At 40.0% G+C, this 24,358-nt stretch overlaps 1 protein-coding gene across 2 annotated transcripts in view; it reads right to left on the bottom strand.

Moving 5' to 3' along the window:
* Dpp4 (dipeptidyl peptidase 4) overlaps nucleotides 1-17,247 on the bottom strand; it is an 84,486-nt gene extending 67,239 nt beyond the window's left edge. For both annotated transcript variants that reach the window (XM_042699505.1, XM_042699506.1), the window contains exons 1-2: nucleotides 17,148-17,247; nucleotides 16,555-16,639 (exon numbers count right to left, since the gene is read on the bottom strand). In XM_042699505.1, coding sequence (XP_042555439.1) covers nucleotides 16,555-16,639; nucleotides 17,148-17,153 — 91 coding nt within the window. In that variant the 5' untranslated portion in view covers nucleotides 17,154-17,247. The remainder of the gene's footprint in view (nucleotides 1-16,554; nucleotides 16,640-17,147) is intronic.
* Nucleotides 17,248-24,358: the final 7,111 nt, after the last annotated feature.

The following is a 24,358-nucleotide window of genomic DNA, read 5'->3' as shown; positions in this document are numbered from 1 at the left end:
ATAGGTTTGCAGCTGAAGAGAATTATGTTGTGAAAAACAGAATGATAGAAGGACCCATTAGTCATTCCAGGCCTTTTCTAAAGTGCTAATCCATCTACAATGGAGGAGCTCTCATGACTTAATCACTTCCCAAAGACCACTCTGCAGACAGAACACTGGAGCCTTAATATGGGATCTGTCAATCTCTAACAAACTTCTGCTGTTTGTTAACTACCTAGGCTATGATATCTTGTCATAGTAGCACAAACAATCCAAGACAAACATTTAAAGTCTCCTGTAGAAATGAAAAGAACAGCATTATTAAGCCCGTAGGGATTTGCAATGATTAAATCAGATAATGTATGCAATATGCTTAGATCAAGACTTAGAATTTAACATCCCTGAAGATATGTTACAGTACATATTGTTTCTTTGTTTCAGTTATGTGCTAGGAAGACAAGAGCACTTAACATTGGTGCTGAGATTAAGGTTGTTTTTTTTTTTTTTTTGTCGGTCATGGGGCTTGAACTCTGGGCCTGAGCACTATCACTCAGCTCTTCAGCTCAAGGCTAGCGCTCTACCACTTGAGCTACAGCACCACTTCTGGTTTCTGGTGGTTTACTGGAGATAAGAGTTTCATGGACAATTTGTTTTTCCCCTTCCCCTCCACAAATTATACCGACATGAAATACAGTGAAAACAGGGGTTATACTGTGGGGAAGGGACATACAAAGCAACGAAGAAATCATCTTATAAATGTGTTAGAAGCAATCGCATGAGAGAAAAAAAAACGTTTGAATACATAGGGATACAGGTGGACCCATTGCAACAATGAGATGTACAAGTCGTTATGTCAAAAACCAACTTTACAACTTTGGTGCGGGGGAGGATGGGAATGGATGGGAAGGGGAAACAAAGGAGGAGGCTACAATGCTTGATAAGAAATGTACTCATTATCTTGCCCATGTAATTGTAACCCCTCTGTACAGTATTTTCACAATTAAAAAAAAAAAGTTTCATGGATTTTCCTGCCCAGGCTGGCTTTGAACTGTGATCCTCAGATCTCAGCCTCCAGCCTCCTGAGTAGCTAGGATTACAGGCATGAGCCACTGGCACCCAGCTTTGAGATTAAGTTTTTAATTCAATAAAGTAATAGTCAATAAAGTAATAGTCAATTAAGTTTCACTTTGATCCTAATAAGTTGTTATGAAACCATTACATTGCAATCATTTACTAAGTGCTAATGAACCTCACTTCCTTCCTCCAATATGTCTCTAACCAGTGCAGCACTCATATAGCAAGGCACATTATAGAATGAAGGAAAATCTTGAACATAATGGAATTAAAGGACTTTAATGAATGATATTTCTCTAATTACTACACAAAAGAGGCATTAGAAAATAATCACAAGCTGTAGGTTTACCTTCTTAATAAAACGTCCCAGGTACATCAAAGATATCTGAGAAATGTGCCACCATTAACTTAGAGCCAGTAGAGTGCTCGACATCTACTATAGGATCAGAATAGTAGATATTACAACGTTTGTAGGAATATGATCATTGTGCTGCAAAGGGTAGCTAAGTGGTGTAGTACTTGCTTAGCATGCACAAGGTTTGATCCTTAGCATCCTCAAAAAGAAAAAAATAGAAGTGTGATTATTGTATTTCAGAAGGGCATCCCAAATGGCTAGCCAACCAAATGACACAATATACATTTCCTAGGAAAAGCAGAATCCTTCATTGTGCAGTCTGGCATGGCTATCACCTCACCTCTATCTACTCTGTTATTATTCCATTTGCGTGGATGAGCCTCCAACCTGATCATCAGCCACAGCAGGGTCTCTTCTGCCAGTTACACTGTGTTTGCTATACCTTCTGCCTGAAATGCTCTTCTCTCCATAAAAGCCCAGCACTTGCTCCGTCACCTTCAGATATTATTTTTATTAGTATTATTATTATACTTATGTCAGTACTGGGGTTTGAATTCAAGGCCTCTTGTTTTCTAGGCAGGTGCTGTACCACTTCATCCATGTCTTCGTCTTTTTTGCATTAGTTATTTTTCAGATAAGGTCTTGTATTTCTGCCTGATGCCAGCCTCAGACTACAATACAGGTTTTATTTAAGTGTTGTATTCCTTCTGATGGCTGATGCCATAGGTTGCTCTCCCACAGTAAACTTTCCCAGCAGTAAACTCTGCTCCAGGCTTTTCTTTCCCTAGCAGTAATACAATCTAACATATCATATAATTTACATATCATCTTGCCAACTGTCTGTTGCCTTTTATTAGAGGTAAACTCCAGTGAGGTCATTGGTTTTATTTTGCTTCATTTTATTTATTATCATAATACTATCACTTGGGATACTACCTAGCACATAATAGGCACTCAAGGAGTTGTTAATGAAAGGATAAAAGGCAGACAACCCAAAAACAAGAACAAAGAGTTTCAAGTTCAAGTTTGAGAGTTCAAAGTGGTTGGGTGTAGGAAGAGCAATGGGTTTTGCCAGATGGCTCAAGATAGAGCACAGATAGGAGCCTTGAGTTACAGTCTGCCAATAGCCTCCATTAGGGTTAGCCACTTCTCTAAGGCTGTGCCAGTCTCTTATGTATTTTCTTTCAGCTCCAAACATTCCCTTCTTTGCTCACTAGTACTGAGAAGAGATTTATGGCTGTGTTCCCAAGACCTTGTATCTACAGGATTCCTGTTAGCTTCTGCCAATAGGGAAAAATTAAGAGCGATCAGACACCCATAGGAGAGGAGAAGGGGCTTTCTTCCTTTTCCTTGCTGATCCAGCCATCATGTGCCCAACATAGCACCTGCCAAGCCTCCAGTTTCTTTTGTAATATCCATTTAACCTGTTTCACCTTGCTTCTCAGCAAAACCAGAAGCTGTTGGGTGCATTTCACACCCTAGAGTTCTGAGCCCAGATCATCTGGTTTTTCTGTTTTTTCTGTCTCTAAGACTTAGGTTCTTCTTGCAGATACTGATTCTGAGTTATCTTTTTTGTTTGGTTATCTGCAATCAATTTTTATATTAAATTCCCCTGCTATAACACTTAATTTCTGTATTCCCCATGCTATCCTAAGTAATATAAGATCTTTCTCATCTAATCATAAACAAGACCTCTATCAGTGTTAGAGTGCAACATTCAGATCTGGGGTTGACACACATTTTCTTAAGTAGCTGCATGGTGAATGTTTTAGGCTTTGTGGGGTACCTGGTCTCTGGTTTCAGTCCCACCTACTTAAGTGAGCCCTTGGGGCTTGAAATTCATCAACCTGCAAATCAATGAGCAGCATTGTGTTTTCATAAAACTTTATTTACAAAAGCAGGAGGCTGTAGTTGGATGACCCACCTGCACATTCCTCAAAATTATGAAGAATATAATTTAAAAAATCTATTTTCAAGGTTGGTTTGAAAGACAGATGTTGATGCTGAAACTCTGAAAGACCTGTAACAGTAAAACCCTGAACCTGTAGAAGAGCAAAGTGCAGACTGGCAGAAAGTTTGTAGCTCTCCATATTCAGGTCAAGATGAAACAGTTTCTGCACCATTGGTAAAGCTGCAGGGACTGACTGAGTGGAGTCTGATCAATGGCCTTGACAGCTCAGGAGGCTCCACACACAGGAAGCCAGCACTACAGTAGGCGGAAACCCTGCTTTATTCTTTTTGGAAATGAAAGCTGAGTTGTTTTGTTTTGTTTTCTCTGACTGTAGTCACTCTCTCTCCCTTTGATAGGACCCCCCTGGGATTAAGCAAGACATAACAATAAAGGCTCAAAACTAATATTCACAGGATGTTTATGCCACACTTGGTTGACTATTCAATGGACCAGTAGAATCAGAAACGGTGACAAACAGTTACAAGATGGAAACTTCTTCAGTGTATAGAACCACAAACACAAATGAGTTTCCATTTTAGCTCAGGACTTAGAATAGCTGAGGAGACATCAGTGGAGGGTGTTATATGCAAGCAAAGAATTATCAGCTGATGTTCAAAAGAAAACCAATGAGAAAACATTGGCATTTAAGGAAGCTGTAAAGCTCTAAAGAACTTTCTAGAAAGATTTATAAACATAATCAACAAGATTGCTCTTTGTGACTAATATTTGTCATATCATTGGATTAAAAAAAATTCTTCCTTGACTTACCAAAGTGGAGGGATTTGAGTTTAGGGCTTCATGATTGATAGGTAACTTGGGCCACATTTCCAATCCTTTTTGCTTTAGTAATCACTCAGTCTGGGTCTCATGTTTTTGTTTTTGTTTTTATGCAACAATGGATCATGATCCTGCACATCTTCTACCTGTGTTTCCCTTGTACCAGAGTTGACAGTATATTCCACCATAATTATGGTTGAAATGAGGCCCCACAGAGTACAAAATTGCCCCTCTTTCGATAATTGTCAGATAAATCTTTCAGGAATGAGAAGCAAGTAATATTATACCACTTGCTTCTGGCACTAAGTGCAAAAATCATTTAGAAAAACATATAAAGAAAAATATGTGTACATTTTATGTACTTCTCTTAATATGTTGAGCTATTCTTACATGTTTTTACTAGTTCATTTATTCTTATTCTCATCCTTTTTGGATATAAGGAGACCAAGACACAGACCAGGCATGCCAAAGTCTTATGGTTAGTATGCTCCAAAATAGGCAACATGGCTCAAAGGTCTGTGTTATAATAAGGCTTCCAAACCTCTCAGTATTTGGAAGAGTAATTGCACATGGTAAATGTTGTGCTGGCCATTTTTGTGAATTAGTGGAGACAAACAGGACTCATGGAAGTATGAATTGAGTATCTGCAGCTAATTTAAATAGGCAGACTGTCGAAACACAATTTAGCCTACTGATCTAAAGTCAAAAGGGTCCCAGCTTTCTTACAAACCTTATTATTTTTCCTCTACACTGTATCAGGATGGCAACTCTGACTTTCTGGGAAGAAATTTGCTATAACTAAAATCTCTTCTATGGTAGATCCAATAATTTTCATCATCTGTTCCCCAAACTCTTCAGAAAATAGTGAGGTGATCTTCAAGACAGATTTCTTTTCTTCCTTTTTTTATTCATGTTTTTCTGGATTTTAAACACTTTTAGAGAATGCTAAACAATGCAGGCCCAGAAGTTTGCATTTTGAAAAGAGTATAAATTTATCCAACAAAAGAATCAGTAATTTTTTCTTACAACAAAAGCCAACCATAAAGTGCTTATTTTCTACCATACTCATTGTCTCTGTGGTCAATGTTTCTCTTTAGGGCTTGGAGGGCTACAGGGCTTCTTTTCCCTATTCTCTGCCTTGCACATTTAGTTTCTTGATTCCCAAAGCACTTGCTTGTCTTTGTATCTTTTCCCTTTCAAGCATCTTGTTTCTTTTTACTGCTTACCTTTGCCTTCTGCTTCTTCCATAAGCATTCAGAGGACTTGCCTATCTTAAAAACTGGATTCACCCTGACCTTTCTGCCTCCTTGCTACATCTCATTTCTCTTGTTTTGTCAAGAAATGTCTCAGGTATACAGCCCACACATGTGGCCTTCACATTCTTATCATCTGTCCTCATAAATCTTGATCTATCCCTTATTCTGTAGACAATACTACTTCTTCTCTCTCATCTTTTATGCATATTTCCTATACCACATATCTTGCCAATTGATCAAGAGATTTTACATCATTATTTAAGTACCTTGAAGTCTTTGGTTAACCAAAATGTAACCCAAGACGATTACTGTATTACACTTTTGGCAAACAATAACTAGTATTGCACTTTGGACATACTATGTACATATGATCCTGCACTAAATGGTTCCCTGTATTTTCAATATTTAAATCAGAACCACTACAACATGGAAAAATGTCCATCAAAACTATTTTTCTTGCGTGAACAATTAAGATAATTTCTTTAATCTGCTGAGCATTCTTTAGCAACCCCTGTAATGTTCAGTGTGATAGATGCTAAAGATACAAGCATTACCAATACATTAGCAAAAAAAAAAAAAGGTCTTGCCCTCATGAACAAAATTAAGTAATAGCACATGTTGGGTTGTAGTAAGTGCTACTGAAAAATATAAAGCAGGCAAAGGAAGAGGAGTGACTGTCTGGGAATGTTGCTGCTTCCAATGAGATAGTTTGGAAGGCCTCATGAAGGGGACAGGACTTGAGCTGGGGTCTGAGGAGGGTAAGGAATGAGCCATACCCAGTTCCCAAGAAGAGAAACCACTAAAATGATTGAACCTAAGGGATGAGTGACAAAGGAAGAAAGCGGGAAAGGAGCTCCTACAAGTGGCAGGGTGTGGGGAGGCTTCATGGCTTGTCAAAGCTCTGATCTTCACTCCAGAGAGATGATAAGGCACTGTTCTGAAACAAAGGGCATGAATTGACTTGGCTGGATTCAGCTCACTGAGGTCATTCTAAATCTCCTTTGCTCAGACTGTGGCCTAGGCTGCTCTACCCCCTTAGGGGTGACCACCCACATTCCCTGCCGCATGGCCCCTCTACCTACCAAATCAGAAACAGCATATCAAATCCTCCACAGGTCTGCTGGGATGGCAGGCTGCCTTCTGTGACCAACACACATGACTTGCTTTGAATGATATAGCCCTAAGGCCCAAGCAGATAATCTCTTTTTATAACAATTGATTGTGCCATATCACAAGTGTGTCACTATATAACTACAGAAGAAATTCCCATAAATCTCAGCATAAATTAGTGCATGAGGGAAGAGTTCAAGGAGAAAATCTTAGGTACCATCCAAGAATTCTGCCTACCACAAGCACCTTGGTGGCTGTGTGGAAAATACATGTTGGGGAGGTAAGGAAATTGATGGGGAATTGATTGCACTGATACAAGTGAAAGGTGATGGTTTCTTGGGCCACTGTGTTAGCAGGGGAGGTGGCAAGGTCTGTGTCATCTCTGAAAGCGGATGAAGACAGAGGTGATAGAACTGCCATCCTGTTGAATGTCACAGATAAAGTGAGGAGTTGAGAAGAACCACAGGATACTGGTGTAACAAATACAAAACTAGAAGCACTATTTATTCAGACTAGATATATTGTGATGGAGTATCTCTTTGGGGGAGACAAAGACATTGTGGGGTTATCATTATGAGAGGCCAGCATCCCACAAACATATAGAATAAATACACAGGCAGTTGTATATACGTGTCTATGCCAGAGTTTGGTTTGAAGATACAATTTTACAGGTGATACAGGAAGGTAACAGGTTGCACATGATATTTTAGGGCATAAGAGTGAATGATAGCATATAGATAGTACATAGAGCTAAGAGGCCTTTCGGGTGAACCCTTGGAGTAGACCACGGTTAAAAGTTAGGAACATAATGCTTGGCACCCAGATTGCTGACAGCAAGCTAAAGGTCTGAGTTCAAACTGTGATGCCAGCATTAGAAAAAAAAACAAGTCAGAAACATAGAAAATCCTTAGAAGGTAGAAGGAAACTAAAAGAAGTAGAGACCCAGAAGGGAGATAGAGAACACAGATGACAGAAATGCAAGACAGAATGAGAACTGAGTTCTGGATTTGCCATTATAGAGACTAGAGAACCTGACAGAAGCAGATCAGTTTTTTATGGTGCAGTGGGATAACATATTCCAGAGGGTTTAGAAGAGAAAACAGAGAGGTGTTGCATATGGTAATGTGTGGGAAGTTGGCAGAGGTATGATGTAAAATTAATAAATGAAAGAAAACAGCTTTCATTTCTTTATTTTGTTAAGAATGGGGGCAGAAGCTGGGAGCCAGTGGCTCATACTTGTAATCCTAGCTACTCAGGAGGCTGAGACCTCATGGTTCAAAGCCAGACCAGGTAGGAAAGTCCATGAGACTCGCATCTTCAATAAACCACCAGAAAATTGGAAGTGGCACTGTGGCTCAAGTGGTAGAATGCTAGCCTTGAGCAGAAGAGCTGAGGAACAGCACCCAGGCCCAAAGTTCAAGCCCTAGAACTGACAAAAATAAAAAGAATGGTGGCAGACACAATGAATGCATAGATTGGGGCGAAAGAAGTTCTTGCCAAATGGTCTTGCTTTCCTTTCTTTCATCCTTTTCTCTTTTGTTTTGTTTTCTCTCTTTTCTTTTTTTTTTCTTTTTTTGGGGTATAGCTTAGGCTTTGAACTCAGGGATTGTGCTGGTTCTACCACTAGAGACTTGCATGTTTGGCTTATTTTTTCAGATGGGAGGTGCTTTTTGTCTGGGGATGGCATTGGCTGGCAAAATTCCTACTTCTGACTCTAGTTCAGTTGGGATTAGAGGCCTATGTCAGTATGCCACATGTGATTTCCACGTTCTTATTCAAACTGGAAGCAAGGTCATGGGCTGAGGATGAACATGGAGAAGGAATGATGGAGGCTTGAAGAGAGAGGATATATGGAATTGTCCATCAGGAGAGTGGGCATGTGAGTGGAAGGAAAACTGTACTGTTTTTGCAATACAGCCAAACAAACAATTACATGGAAGTGAAGTCATTACCACACAGCAAAATTCTGAGCCATCAATTAGCTACTTCTGTCCATGAAAATAAAATTGTAGCCTCTAGATACTCTGAGGTTATTTTGTTTGTTTTTGCTTGTTTATTTCATGTTTATAACCACAAATTATTTCAAGTCTTACTTTTCCGAGTTAACGTTTTCAGATCTTTATAAACCCTTTGTCCACTTTATTTTGAGATTGTTGATTACTTTTTCTCATCATAAATTGGACAAAATACAATAGTTTATGTGTCTCTAGTGAGAAAATTGAGAATACTCTTCCTCACGTTTCTGACCTCCTCCACTGCTCAGATTTGTATCTTAAATTCAGTTCTTCCCTGCTGTTGATCATGTTGAATGCCAAGAGAAAGCAAATGCTGGGATCAAAATGTCCTTGAAATAAAAAAAAGAGACATCAAAATATGTTTCTTTGTAATAAATATAGGTAATTTGGAAAGTGAGAAAAGAAAGATCTAGGAGTAACATGTGATTATCCAGAGACCAACACTAGCTTGATGCCTGTCCACTTTTGCTTGAAAATTAAATCTTCCTACTGTAACAAAGAGAGAGAGCAAGGGCAAAATGTATGTTATACCTGAAGGCCTCCTTCCTTCCTGTCTTTCAAAATTCTCAGTTTGACTTAGGTGCTTCCCCTACTCCTTCCATGAGCTAAAGAGGTTCTTCTTTTGTACTAGATTGGGATATTCAAATCATGACGACCTATTTCCCTTATTGATGACTAATTCAGAAATGACAAGGGTCATGAGTGTAACCAACAAGACCTGTAGGGAAGTCTACTTCAGATCAGGGGACTTTTAGAAATGTTTCCCCCACCAAGGGGGAGCAGCATTGCTGTGTGAATCAGTGGTTATGCTGAGCTACTGCAGCTAAACGCAACCATGATAGGACACATGAGAACCGGTGGTACAGAGGATGGCAGATCCAAAAGATGGAAATCTCTGAGGACTTTGCCCTGTGGTTGGGTGACTGTATGAACAAATATAAAATGTGCCTTACTTCTGCATTTGCAGTTTTGTTAAGTGCTAATAACAAAACAATCACAAAACTCTGTCAGTTGAAACAACTTCTGCTACTTGCAACCTATATCCTGTTTGACATAATCTTCAGGCCAAATAATCTGAGGCCTGTAAATGGTTGAGAACTAAACCTATCTGTGAATTGCACACCCAGGAGCCAGTCTGATGGCTGAGAAAGATTGGAAGGATTATATCCAAGCACATTAATCATTAATCCTTTATGCCTGACCTGTTCCATACTATCTTTTCCTGGACAGTACTTGTCATGTGCTTTCTGCTTTCATAGCACTTTGATCATTTACCAGTAAGGCATTCAGCTCTTCTGATGATAGTTAATGTTTACATTACTTTAATATTGTGAATCATTGGAGGGTAATGCCCAGGTCTATCATTTGTACATACCTAGGGACAATCAAAGTGCTCAGCATTTAAAAAGCACTCAATAGGGGCTGGGAAGGTGGCTCAATGGTAGAGCACTTGCCTTGTATGCATGAGGCCCTGGGTTCGATTCCTCAGCACCACATAAGCCAAAAATAATAAAAAAGCCAGAAGTGGCGCTGTGGCTAGAGTGGTAGAGTGCTAGCCTTGAGCTGAAGAGCTGAGGGACAGTGCTCAGGCCGAGTTCAGGCCCCACGACCGGACCCCCCCAAAAAAGTGCTCAATAAATACTTGGTGAATTGGAGACTGACCTTCTGTTGACAAATCTGCGCTGCATGAACGTAATACAGAAGGTCCCCTAGGCCTGACCTTGGAAAGGGGAGGGTTGATTTTGTAGGTCAGATAAGGAGATTAAGCCTAAGAAACCTCTTCAGACCTGCAATTGCTGCAACAAGAGTCCAGGTCCAGAAGAGAGAAATTTCTCCCCTTTATAACTAACCAAGTGTTCAAGGAATCTTCCTTGACTTCCCTCTTCATACCCATGTGCATGGTCTTACCTTCAAAATACAACTCATTAAAAAATTTCTGCCTCTGTTATTACTTCCTTGGTCCAGGTTACCATCATCTCCTACTTGGGAAACCCCTCTTCACCAAAACTATTAACTATACAGGAGTCAAGAGTTGTATTTTGAAATGTAAGTAAGAGCAAGCCATGCTCCTGCTGAAACAACCCCCCACACCCCCCTCACACTCCCCATCCCTGTGCTCAAAATTAGACTTGTGATGAAAGAGGAACTCTGTTTTATGTATCTTAGCTCTTTTACTCTGCTTTCATTGTAATGTAGTTACTGTCAAATTACTTCAGTCTAAAGGAAAGCAGTCTCTTCACATCCTTACAGACACTGGTCAGGGCCATATTCCTTATACCTGATACATAGTAAGCAATCACAGAGTGGTGCTGAGCTGGCAAATACTCTAGAACAAAAAACCCTGAAAAGGTTTTAAGTATCATACTGAAAAAAAAATCTGCATGGCATAAAAAATAAAGAAATATAACAAAAAAGAAAGAAAATATAACAAAATTATAACAAAATTAAAGTCATGGTCCTTAAGTAGGTTGGATCCCTACAGAAGGAAGAGATGGAAGACAGTCCCCTCTTGATACTTTGCCCTTCTTATTCCCTTTTCCTGTTATCCATCCTAATCACCATAACTCCCAGAATGCCAGGAGCAAGATCCCCATTGACTTTGGTTCTTCTTTAATTCCTTCTTCTTGGATCTTAAATGCTAAATTATACTCTGTGTGTGTGTGTGTGTGTGTGTAGTGGGGCTTGAACTCTGGGCCTGGGTGCTGCCCCTCAGCTCTTCAGCTCAAGGCTATGCTCTACCACTTGAGCCACAGAACCACTTCCGGTTTTCTGGTGGTTAATTGGAGATAAGAGTTTCATGGATTTTCCTGCTCCAGCTGGCTTTGGGCCGTGACCCTCAGATCTCAGCCTCCTGAGTAGCTAGGATCACAGGCATGAGCCACCAGCACCTGGCTAAAGTTATAATAGAAAAGAGAAGTATAATAAAAAAGAGAAAATACAATACTCAATAACCAATAAAACAGTTATCTCAGAAGTGCTAATTTTGTGGTTTCAGCTTATTCTCAAATTGACAGGCATACTCCTTCAGAAGGTCATAATAGAGCTCTGAAGAATAAAGGTGAAAATATTTACAAGAATGAAAGGGTTAGATTCTAGCTGTAAAGCAATGATGAAACATTAACCACCACCACCACAACAACAAAAAACTACTAGCAAAGCATTTATTTGAATCTGTTATTCATGGGAACTAAGAAGCTCAGAGAAGACTAGTAGTCAAAAGATTTCCAAGATCCAACACTTACTTACAAGTCTATGCTTGAGATTCCTCAAGTACAAAAATTGAATGTAACGTGTGTGTTGCTCTTAAATGTGTTGTTCTGTGAAAGTAAGAGGGCTTCCATTAGAAACAAAGTAAATGTAGTTTAGTGCAGGTAAATCATTCTGGATGTACTAGCAATACTACCATTATGTAATCAGTCTCTTCAAGAGCATGGAAAGACAGGTTTGTGATTATATTTTGTGGTTTGCGTGGCCCATAAAGCCCTTAGTTAAATCCCCAGGCCTAAAATAAATAAACAAGCAACACATAAAAAGCATGGATGTTAGCTCTGGCATGGAAGCTGTTGCCCTATCTAAATTTAGCTAGAAACAGAGGCCTCATCACTTTCTTATAACAATACAGGGATTAAGAGTCTTGAAATTATTATACAGTGATATAAATGAGAAGTTGTAATGATACAGACATGACTCAGTTGATTATATATTTGACCACAGTACCAAGTGTCAGCTTCGAAGTCCTATTATCCCAGAGTGACTCTTACCACTGCATTTGAAAGCTAAGCAAGTTCCTTCTTTACTTGAGCAGCTATCTTCTGAGATGGTTCCGTGATAATCTCCGTCTTGGTATTTATGCTCCCTTGCTGAACCCCTCTGATTGCATCAGAATTGCTTTACCACCAACATCACAGAGCTGAGACTCAGTTTCATTCTAAGGAAAGGCCCATGTGGGGTTAGAGGCAACAGAGATTTCTAGCTAACTGCCATAGAGTAGGATTTTTTCAGAGCCAACCAAGATTTCAGAGGACATCTCAATGGAACATCATGGGACATCCTGATTCAGAGTTCTAAGCTAAGCCATACCCAAATGTCTGATCCTTAGATCAGGAATTTTATTGTTGTTATTTTAGGCTTTGGGGTATATTATTCAGAGATTGATAAGTAAACTCCTTAAAGTTTTATTTATCTTCTGAGTTATTTTAAGGATTAAATGAAAAATATACTAAAAGCTCTTGGCCCAATACATGGTACTTGGTGAATATGCATTGAATGTGTGTTACTTACTACATCCTCACATGTCTTATTTCCCACAAACAAGCTGCTTCTAGAAATTATTTATAGCCACCTTCTCCCAGGGCCTTAGTACTTCAAGTCATAAAATTGAAAGTACACTGAATAAGTTCCAGTCAGTCCTTTCATGTTATCTCTCTAACCATTACTGGGCAAACAATCTGCTCTTTTTTTTCTCTGTCTTTCTGTGTCTGTCTCTGTCCTTCTGTCTCTCTCTTCTCTCTTATATCTTTTTCAGGAAAACAGGCAAAGATTTTTAAGAGAGAGAAAGGTGAGGCACATGCTACAGGTAGGGAATCAAAAGCCAAAATTGCTGGTCTGAAAAAGACCAATCAGAGATGACAAAAATACTCACAAAGGTTGACAATAGTTAAATGAGCTAGCTGCAATCAACCCTAGCTTTTACAGAGCACACTATTTAGAAATTGTCATCTGACATATACAAAGCTTTCATTCAACCTTATTTCAATGCTTTTCAACTGGGAATTGATCCTTGACTTTCTCAGGCAAACCTCATAGATGTTATCTTTTCTGTCTCAGGTTATTCTTCTCTCCTCACTTTTGGGTGAGCAGTCCTTACTGCTCATTTTTCTTTTATTTCTGATGAGTTGGTAAGCAGTCAAATTTCCTATGCACTGAAAAGAGGTATTGAGGAAATTTACTGCTAAACCAAAGAAAAGAACAAAAAAGAAGAAAGATACTTCTATTCCATAAAAATTCAATAATAAAACTATTTGACAATCAAATAGTTCAAGTCTCAGCATATTATATCATGTAAAAGAGGTAGTGATCACAAACATTGAAGCAGAAGGTTTTATTGCCATTAAGCCATGAAAATTTCTGTAGCTTCTGATGAGTACAGCATATTTTTAATATATTTTACCGCTGATTCTCTGACAAAATGAGATGTTTCAATATGTAATATCTCTGTATAATAAGTAAATATAAAACAAAACACAATCCATTGTTACATTTAAAGAAATGGTAAATTTTTAAGTTTTTCTTGGACAAATGCTGAGTTTTTATGCTAACCTTTGACTTCAAAGAGTTTTTATCTAAAAAAGTAGATAACATAAACCACTCCCTTTCTCACCATTCATGTTCTTGTGCATCTAGCTTCGCTCAAGTCATCACTTCCATATGGAAACAATTTTCTCTTAAAGTACCCTCTAGGGGGAAAACTTGGGTTTGTTCCTTCCTGGAACTCTGTAGTTCCTTTCAGCTGTTTTGTTCTTGTTTTCCACATAATCTATGTCTTTGTTTTTCTATCAAACCTCCCTCCTCTTTCTTCTTCCTCTTGTTACTCCCTTTCTCCTTCCCTTTATATTTCCTCCCCCTCCCTCCATTCTTTTCCTTTCTTCCTTGCCTATAATTATTTGGTGTTAACTGTAGATGGGCAATATGGATGGCATCTCTTGAGGGAAGACTATGAATTTCCTGTAAGAATTACTTATGGTAGCACAGTGCAGGAACCCAGGAATGATATAGTTGGTTTAGTGAAAATACTGCACTCATGATCTTTCATCACTCTGTGGTATCTTACAGTAAGGCAGAAATTCAAACAAAATGACTTTTCTTTTCTATATAAACATATAAACATGAAAATTCAGAAATACCAGAAAGAGAAATGCTAAATGTAAATAAGCCCCCATGAAACCACATTTCCATCCAGTTGCCCAAGAGGGGCCTCCTTAGCCAACTCCTTCTTTACTTCCTTACATTGGACTAGTTACTAAAGTTTAATTGTTCAGATTTCTCACTGGTTTATGGCCAACAAATTGTGATCTGCACGATAAGTGTCCGTTCTGAACCTCTGTCTTTGCTTCCTCTTCTGGCCTTCCCATATCATTCCCAACAGGCTCCCGCCCATGCTCAGTATTATCTAGTAACTCTACAACATCTACAGGTTATAATCTGACTCCTCCTGCTTCTCATCTTTGACTCCAGAGAGGAGGTCCCAGAGAATCCTTTAGATTCCCACAATAGAAGATACAGTGTTTATCATAAAAACCATTCATGTTTCTTCTCATCCAGCTTCTCTGTAAAAGAACCCTCTTATGAGACTTCTTCCTTAAATTTTCCCTGTAGAGGGTCTATTCATGCCCAGGGCCCTCTGCTGAAGCTTCTCTAACTTGTATTCTGAGAAGGAAAGCCTCCTCTGAAGAACTTTCTGGCAATGATGCTGATAGAGAAATGGTCAAGACAACACCTCACCAGTGTGTATACCTACCCAACAAAAGAAAATCTCTATAACTAACTGGAGCTAACTGGACCTTCCACAGAAGGTCCATGACAGAGCCCTAGGCCATTCACTGCCTATCTCAAATGCCTCATCAAAGTTCCACATTCTTTCCAATTTCCCTTAAGGAAAGATGTGATTATTAGTTTCACCCACAACCTTCCAATGATGCAGTAATGCCTCAAGGATGTTTTTCGCTGTCAAGATTACTTTGGTGTGTGTATGTACATTTGTATACTTTGTTGTAGTGTACATATACACATATGTATCAAATCAGGTTTGTTTGAATATTCCCAGCAGAACTACAAACATTTTGAGAGCAAAGACCTGTCTATGTACAAGATTTGATCTTTGTATTTGCTCCAGCTACTTGGAATATAATATATGTCTGGTAAATATTTATTGATTAGATAAATCACAAAGTTTTGCTATGGGTTGTTTAAATTTATGAAAGTATCATTTTGTGAAAAAAGTTACAATTTAACAATTTATAAGGGAGAGTCAAGTAGAAATGGGCTGGCATCTGCCATTTAGTAGTCTAAGTGGTAGTTAACTATTGTTTTCTTTAACTGAATGCCGTTGACAGTATGTCATCCTGTTCAGTTATTTAATTTTTGGCACCTTTGCCCCCTCATGAAATTGCAGGGCAAACATGTTTTTGATAGCCTTACACACCAAATCTAAATTGTTGTCTTGAAATCTGGGTAAAATCCCTTGAGGATGCAGGCACTGAGTATATTTCCTGGTTGACTAACCCATCCAGAGACAATGTTTCAGTTAGCTGACTAATTTAGAGTATATGTAATACTCAGCCGAAAATATTTCAATGAAGGGCCAGAGGACAGCCAAACTATGTATCCTAGTTTGTATCCAAGTGTGCATTCCATTATCTGAGTGCTTTATGTTAAAACCTATAGGTGATTTTAAATGAGAAAATCCAGTAAAACATTAAGAATCCAGATCTCTCAGTGTATTTTCACACATCAGCTTTCTAGTTTAGCTCAAATATTACTAAAGGGATCCAGTAGTGACTTCCCTGTACCTGATCCTCCAACTGATGAGTTCTCATCATGCCTGAAGGAAAACAAAAATTAAAAACAAACAAAAATGGTTTGCCCATGTGTTGTATTTTCTCAAAATGACATTTGGCTGCCTTAATTTCTTGTTTTTCCTCTCCCCTTATGACATTCATCTTGCTATGTTTCAGATCTGTCAGCATTGCTTTCTTGCCTTTGAACATTACAACTATAACCTTCTTGAAAAAAAAATAAAGTTGACTTTTTTTCAGTTAAAGTTAATAAGATGAAAGTAAACTTTCTCCTACTTTCAGGAAGTACGTATCTGCTGTACATAGGAAGACAGCAGTTTCAAAACTCACCGCCTAAATCTGAAGCCCAGAAACTCCTTCTCAGCTGTCCCCTGGCTCCCCAGCAAAACCCCTGCTCCCCTTGGTGTGGTCAGACCGCACCTGACCCCATCTCAAACCTTAAGAAATCTTGCAAACTTACTACCTTTGTTCAGCAGCACCACGGGCACAGTGATGACGGTGACCAGCGCCGCAGCCCCCAGCACTCCCAGGAGAACTTTCCATGGTGTCTGTAAGCAGGTTAGATCATGCCCAATTAGTGGGGCGCACTTGGTCCCTGTGAGTCAGAGGGTCAGGCCTGGGCTGCTCTAAAAGGAGCGGGCTGGCGGGCAGATGCGGGAGCATTGAGAGAGTGGGTGGGCTGGAAGGGTTTGGAGTTCTCCAAGGCGAGAGCCCTTGACCCTGTGGCCTCTGCCTCTCCACTTTAGTTCTTCTGAAGCCCAGTGAAAGTTCCCCTCTGCGTCTCAGGGGTGGTTCTTGGAGAGGTGACTTTAGGGCTCAGTGCCTGAGTCTCAGCAAGAAACCCCACAAGTGTGAAAGTGGAGCTAGAGCCAGGGGACGTCCCTCCACCTGTTAGTCTGGCCCTCGGGAGGAGGGGGAGAGGGGGAACTTCAGACTACAGCTAGTTCTCGATCCCCTGTCGCGAAACTGTGGGCACTTTGGGAACAGTTTGACCCAGAGGCCCTCCCACCGCGGACCCCTGGGGCTGGGGAAGTGCGGGGCGCGCGCTGCACTCACCTTCATTGTGGACGCTGTTCCCAACTGAGCTTTCGGAGCCGGAGCCGAGCGCAGGCCGGCAGAAGTGGCGAGGAGCCGCGGACACGGACGTCCTGCTCCGCCGCTCGGCGCCGCGGACTCACCCCGCGCTCGCCAAGTTTCGGCCCCGAGTTAAACATTAGTGAGCATCCCAGCCTGCTCAGTATAAAGGCTCCGCGGGCGAAGGCGCACCGGGGCTCCCGGACACTGCCATCCCCGCGGGGGGCGCCCGCGAGGCCAGCGGAGTGCGGGGCTGGGCAGAATCTGAAGCTCGCAGGGTGCAGGAAGTTCCAGAGACCAACCCGAGAGGGATTATGAGCCGCCCTGGGGAAGGGGAGCTGGCACCTGCTGGGGCAAGGGGAGCTGGCACCTGCGGATCTGAGTTTGGGAATGTGGGGGTGAGGGCTGGGGAAGGTTGAGAGGGACTGCGGTCCCCTCTTAACTGAAAGTACCTTGCATTTAGCTACTGTAGCCTGGGCCAAGGACTGAAGGCCCCGAGAGGGCATGGAGCTTGGCACCATCTTAACAGCTCACTGCTGTCGCTGTAGGTTCCTCTCTTGCTAGCGAAAGCTGTTTTGGGGGACAAGGAGTGGGTCTGTAAGAATGTCTGGAAGGCAAAGGGAAAGGCAAGGTGAACGTTTGAATGGTATTTACAGACTGAATAGCTGTATTTGCTCTTGGGAAATTTCCACTTATCTTGCACTTTATCTTCTCATCAAGATGCCAAAAATAATACCACCACCACCACTTATACCAAATTTACTTTTCCTAAGCACTACTCTAAGTATGTATTGTGTTTATAGAACAGGGAGACCACCTGCACAGGGAGACCGTAACTAACTGGCCCCAGTCCACCAGCTAAGAAGATGTGGAATCTGAACTAAGAGATCATGACATAACTACAAGTGTGGACTTCCAGTCTCCAGAACGGCAACAAACGAATTTCTTTTTATAAATCACCCAGTCTGTGGTATACTGTTACAGCTACACAAAATGTACTAAGAGACCTACCCATTTCCTAAATCTGCTTTCTGACCAACATCTCTCAAATCCATTCTTGCCTCCCTCTTCAAACATCCGAGAAAGTTGAGTCAATAGTAACTGGACCCCATGAGCTGGGTTTGTGGAGAGAGGCCATCCTGAGAGAAATACAGTGGAGAGGACCATTGCTGTCTTTTGCTGTTGGGAGTTTGGGCACTTACAATCGTGGCAGTAGTAAGCCTTATGCCCACCTTTGATCCTCAGCTCCACCCAAACCTGGAACTTCTCCCTGCCCTGGAGTTCTGCCCTACAGCTGGCCCCTACCTTTCTCCTCTCTCCGCTCAGACCCACCTGAACTCCCATCTACCTCACTTCCTATCCTCCAGACCCTCCGGCTACCTAGATAGCCGAGATTGCCATGTGCTCTTTTCTGGGGGAAATATGACTCCTTTAATAAACCTTGTGATAATCTTTCTCCTGTGCCTGCCTGCCTCCGCGTGGTCCCATGGGATGGATATGAAGGATCCTTTCAGCAGTCTTGTCTGATCTGGTGATAGAAATCCACTTAGTTAGGCCTGGACTTAACCTCCATGATTGCACTGTGTCCTTGAACATTAACCCAGCTCCTGGAGAGCCGAGAGAAGTTGGATGACAGCCATAGGACAGCTCATTGTGGTCGCTGGGCATTCCATGAGACAGAAATATCTTCACACTCTCTGCCCGTTTCAAGAGGTTTTCACATGCCTCCTCTCTCACATGTCACCAGTCTTTCAATACTGATGCTTCTAAGTTCTTCAGGAACCAGATGGCCAACACATTAACCATTGCTAATGAATCAGTGAAGATGTTCCATCACACCATCTCTTTTTCCATGGAAAATGGAAAAGCAGATGTGCTACTCAAAGTTCTGTCCATGAGTAAGGTCAATAAGAATTTCTTTGTACTATATTTCCAGTTATCGGTGGGGGAAGTGTAATGCAGCAGTCATCTACTGATGATAGTGACAGTTTTCTTCACAAAAGATCTGTTCTTCACTGTTTCCTGGTGACAAGAAAGTCCTCATGAGGCTACGTGTGTGTGTGTGTGTGTGTGTGTGTGTGTGTGTGTGTGTGTGTGTGACATTAACAAAGTAGGAGAACCAACATTTCTGCCTTGTGATATCTTGAACTTGTAGACCTGGTGGGCTCATCTGATATACATATAGGTACCATTTTTCACTTAATAAGAGAATGTTCTTTCACATGCCTAACTTTTACAGTGCAGTGGATCAGGGAAAACACTATTAGTTATGAGTAGTTAGACTATGTAGTTACTTGGTGTTGTGTGTTTGAATTGTATCCTCTATAAAAAGATGCACTGGAATCTTAACTCCCAGGATGGACCTTATTTGAGGTAATCAAGTTACTTTTTAAAAAACTTATTTATTTATTTTAACATTTAGTTTTGTTGTAAAGATGATCTATAGAGGGGTTACAGTTACATAAGTCAGATATTGAGTTCATTTCTTTTTGAACAGTATCACCCCCTCCCTCATTTTCTCCCAGGTTTTTCCCTCCCTCCCCCCAAGTTGCATAGTTCACAAGTTACAATGAGTCATTAGGATAGGCTCCAATTCCATGTGACTGGTATCCTTATTAAAAAGGGAAATATAGACATATGGAGCTATGTACCAAAGAATAGTATAAAGAGACACTAGGAAAAAAAATAGTTGTTATAAGCCAAGGAGAGACTTAGAGCACATCTTTCTTCCTCTCATAGGACCCAGCTGACTCCTTGATTTCATACTTCTAGCTTCCAGGACTTTGAAACAATAAAACTATATTATTTTAGCCATTTAGTTTGTGTTATTAGGATACAGCAGCCCTAGGCAACCAGTGGACTTTGTGTTCTATGATGATGTCTTCAGGTTCTCCTAGAGCTCAGAAGCAGAAGGATTATTTCAATTACAATAGTAAATAGTCAATGGCTATTATAGCCAGCCTTCAGGAATGCCCCTAAAGTTTTAGTGTCCTTATTATAACAATAGGTAACTATCAGTTAGCAAAGAGGGCATGACCTTTATTCTAAATCGCTAGGCATCTCTTTTGTGACTCTCTTTTATTGGGGCTTGCAAGAGGTTCCAAGCAGCTTCTGGATGTCACTTTTAATTCCATTGTATCGAATAGGTCATAAGATTTGAGTATCTGTGAAATTTGCATTACAGCCCAGACTTGTAGGCTTGTTTCTAAATAAGACAGTTTTATAGATGGCTGAGAAAATAGTTGGAAAATTACATCCAATTGTAATAGATAATCTCTCCAAAATCCAGAGCTCCTCTGAATTCCTGGTGGATTTGAAAGGTCTAGTGGCTTATCGTTCACATTCAAATTATTTTCTTATATGTTGCAATTCATTGAATCCACCAAAACTTTGCAAAGTTTGCTCCATAAATCATGTTATAAAGTTGCTTTATTTTTACCAGGTCTATGTAGTATAATACCATCAGTGTAAGGGACCTATGATATAAAGATAATCAACAGATATGGATATGATCAATGTCCTGGGAGACTATACTATGATAACAAAGAGTTTCCAAAGCCATGAAATAAGATGGTGAAATAATTCTGCTGCCTCTTCCAAGTGAGGGCAAATTATTTTAGATACTATTGATTAATTAAATTCAAGAATAATATGTGCAGGTTAATAGCCACAGAAGCTATTGACCACATTGCTTGATTAAGTTAAGTTACTACATCTCAAGTATCACCTCAGATTCACAATTTGCAGTTTTACTCTCTCCCTTTCTTCCTCCTTTCTTTCTTCCTTCCTCTATCTTTTCCTCCTTCCCTCCCCCCTACCCTTCTTCCTACTCTCCCTCCCTCCCTCTCTTCCTTCCTCCCTCCCTACCTCCCTTCCTTCCTTCCTTCCTTAACTCTTTTTTTGTAGGAGGACCCCTACTCAGGCAGGCAAGCCCACCTAGTCATCCGGAGTGACAGAGCCCACCACAACAAAATTGTTAACAAAGAAGCAACTTTATTGAGAAGGTTCCTACACTGACTGGTCAGGGCCACAGCACAAGCTCAGGAGCTGATACTGGGGCCCCCATTCTATGGTTTTTAAAGGCAAAATCCATGAGGTCAAGCCTGGTCACATGCAGGTGACCAATGGGATCGTAACACACACAAAGGATTGTACAGTCATACCAGACCACACACAGGTGGGAAATGAGGTTACAGTTTGTAATGGCTGTTTAAACCAGCCTATCACCTTGGTTTAAAATGGCACACAAATTTAGTGGGTAAGGCAGGGTCTACCTTTTGGTGGGCAAAAGGTGGAGTTTACCATAAGCATGTGCAAAAGGCAGGGTTTACCATAAGCAAGTGGTGTTGCCAATTGGAGCCAAATAACAACCTATATGTTTTATGAGTCAGTTTTTAACTCAACAATCAAGGGTGGGCTAGGTTATTCAGGGGAGGGGGACCAGATGCATTTTTTTTTCATTCTGGGAACTAGGCCCACACATCAAGTCTAAAATCCCTAAAACAAAGGCAAAGCTCAAAATAGAATCAGACCAGCTTGGGCCCCAACTCAGGGTCCACTCCACTTTCCCTCCCACTTTCCCTCCTTCTTTCCCTTTTTTTCTCTTTTTCTACCATTCTTTTCCTTCCATGTGTTTGCTCATCTGTAATAAAAACCATACACAACAGTAACCAATAACTGTCATTCGAATAAATGGAAAAAAAAAGATAAGTGAAGAACAGTTAACATCAAATTCATCTCTGTGTTCATGGAGGGCAGGAACTAGAATCTTGTTAATGATTGGCTTTTATCTGCAGGAGGAGACAGGGCAAGGAGGATGAAGATCAGATTCTATGCCTGGATCTCAACTCCAGAGGATGGATAAAACAGAACAAAGCTACTTTTTGTTGTTTGGTTTTTGTTTTAGTTTTCTTTTTTCTCATTGATCACCTGCTCTCCACCTTAGCTGGAAACTTTGATTCACTGCAGGAATGACTTTCTGCTACCCTACAGCCAAGGTCCACATATTACTTCCTTTTACTTCACATCAATGCTCACCTCTTCCAGGTTACCTTCAACATTCATTCTGTCTGCTTCTATATAATTTCTCATTTATTTACCAAGTGTATATATCCTTCCTATATTCCACATAGAATGTATACCAAAAGTCATTTTTACTAAAAAAATCCACAATTACAAAATAGCTAACTAGATAATCCCAGGACTCATATATGATGCTGCAGAACTAAGGAATCACCTGTATAAAAAGGCTTGAGTAAGAAAGCTGGAGAATCCTTAGGAAACACTTATTCATACTGGGGAATGGAAATGTCACATTTATTCAGTCTTAATTTAAGTCTCAACTTCTAATTTTCAGTATACACCAGAAGCCATGGGAACTTTTGCCTAACAAGAGAGTAAAATCAGACTTGAGTTTTAAGATGTAAGACTTAGGCATTATAGTCTGATAGAAAGATGATAAAGAAAAGAACAATGGTAATGAGAGTCAATGAACTCTGATTTTTCGAAATTAATTGAGCAGGTGTTTCTCTTTCTGCAGCTTGGTATAAAAGAAAATCAAGCCATGAATATTTATACTTGAATAAATAAAATGCATTTCTCAGCTATTTCCCTTGCTACACAGTCCCTTGCAAACATCTTACAGAAGTCTTTCTACACTCAGGGCTGAATGATGTCTGTTAGACCAGACATCAGCCACAGAATGAGAACATATATGTGCTCTTCTTTTGATGATGTTCTTTGGATAGCATATTTTTTTATTTGAAGAATATTAATGCCTGCCTTAGGAAAAAAATTACATGATTTTATGAGAAAATATATAAAGTCCTTTGAGCCTGATTCTTACAAAGTGGCTGTAGTTGTTTTCCAGGCTGTAACATGTAGAGGATGGATATTTATGATGCAGGATTGGGTTAGGACTAAGAGTGAAGGGGGTGGACTGTGGCTGTTATGTCTTAGGGAAAGAAATAGCAAAAACCAGTAGTAGAATAGTGACAATGCTGGAGGCAGGACCCAAATGAATTATTTTTTAATTTCTAATTTATCAAATGAGAAGCCACTTGTTTAGATAATCACATCTGAGGGCTTCCTGATTTTGTTGTGTACTATTTTGTGAATAACAGTGAAAAAAGAAAGAGTTCAATCATAATTATGATCGGATTAATGTGAAAAATGTCTCTCATTTATTTTAATTTTCCCAATGATGGTAAAAGAACATGATGTCTACCATTTTTAATTAAACAGTTACTTATTTTGTAAGCAGAATGATCTACAGCTTAAAATGTAATTTATTTTTTATTTGTATTTTTATTTTTTGGCTGTGGGGCTTGAACTCTGGGCCTAGGCACTATTCCTCAACTCTTAGCTCAAGGCAAGCGCTCTACCATTTGAACCACAGCATCACTTCTGGTTTCCTGGTGGTTAATTGGAGATAAGAGTCTCACAGACTTTCCTGCCCAGGCTAGCTTTGAACCACGAGCCTCAGATCTTAGCCTCCTCAGTAACTAGGGTTAGAGATGTGAACTATGAGAGCTTGGTTAAAATATAATTTTAATGTGCTAAACTTTCAAGTTAAAAATATCCTTAGGGCTATCCATTTCCTTTGCCAGAAAAGAAAGCTATATCACACATTCTTTAGACTAGCATCTTCTTTTTGCTACCAGTATTTCTCTCCATAAAGGAGATAGAGCAGATAATAATGACCACATGGGAAATTGGGTCTTCCTGGTGATATCACATAGCAGCACAAAGACCTCTTTTCTGGTGATATTCATTATGTTTTGAAAGGAAAAGTAATAACCACTGTAGTCCTTCAAACAAATTAAATAAGCTAAGAAGGTGTTTTAAAACCCCCAAACTACAATGTACATCAGATAGTTAGATGCTCTTTGATATAAATATTTAAACGTAAGTATTAAAAAATATAGCAAACCTATGGCATGTTATATTTATGTTCTGTCCTGTATGTAATGCATTCATATTAATAACCATTTATCTACTTATAAATCTATCTATAGATAAAGATAGACATTCACAACATGACAAGGCTAAGACTTTTTGCCCTCAAGAATCAAATCCTATTCTCTGAGAGAGGATTTCTCCCTTATTGATAATGCATGCTCTGTAGGGGCACACACCTCCAACACAAACAAAACTCCAGAATATCATTACTGTTTCCAGTCTATGAAACAAAT

Source organism: Dipodomys spectabilis, unplaced genomic scaffold, assembly GCF_019054845.1.
Source record: "Dipodomys spectabilis isolate Male_0828 unplaced genomic scaffold, ASM1905484v1 ptg000256l, whole genome shotgun sequence".
Classification (NCBI taxonomy): Eukaryota; Metazoa; Chordata; class Mammalia; order Rodentia; family Heteromyidae; genus Dipodomys; species Dipodomys spectabilis.
The sequence above is the reverse complement of the archived record's forward strand: the minus strand, read 5'-3'. Positions and strand labels throughout refer to the sequence as shown.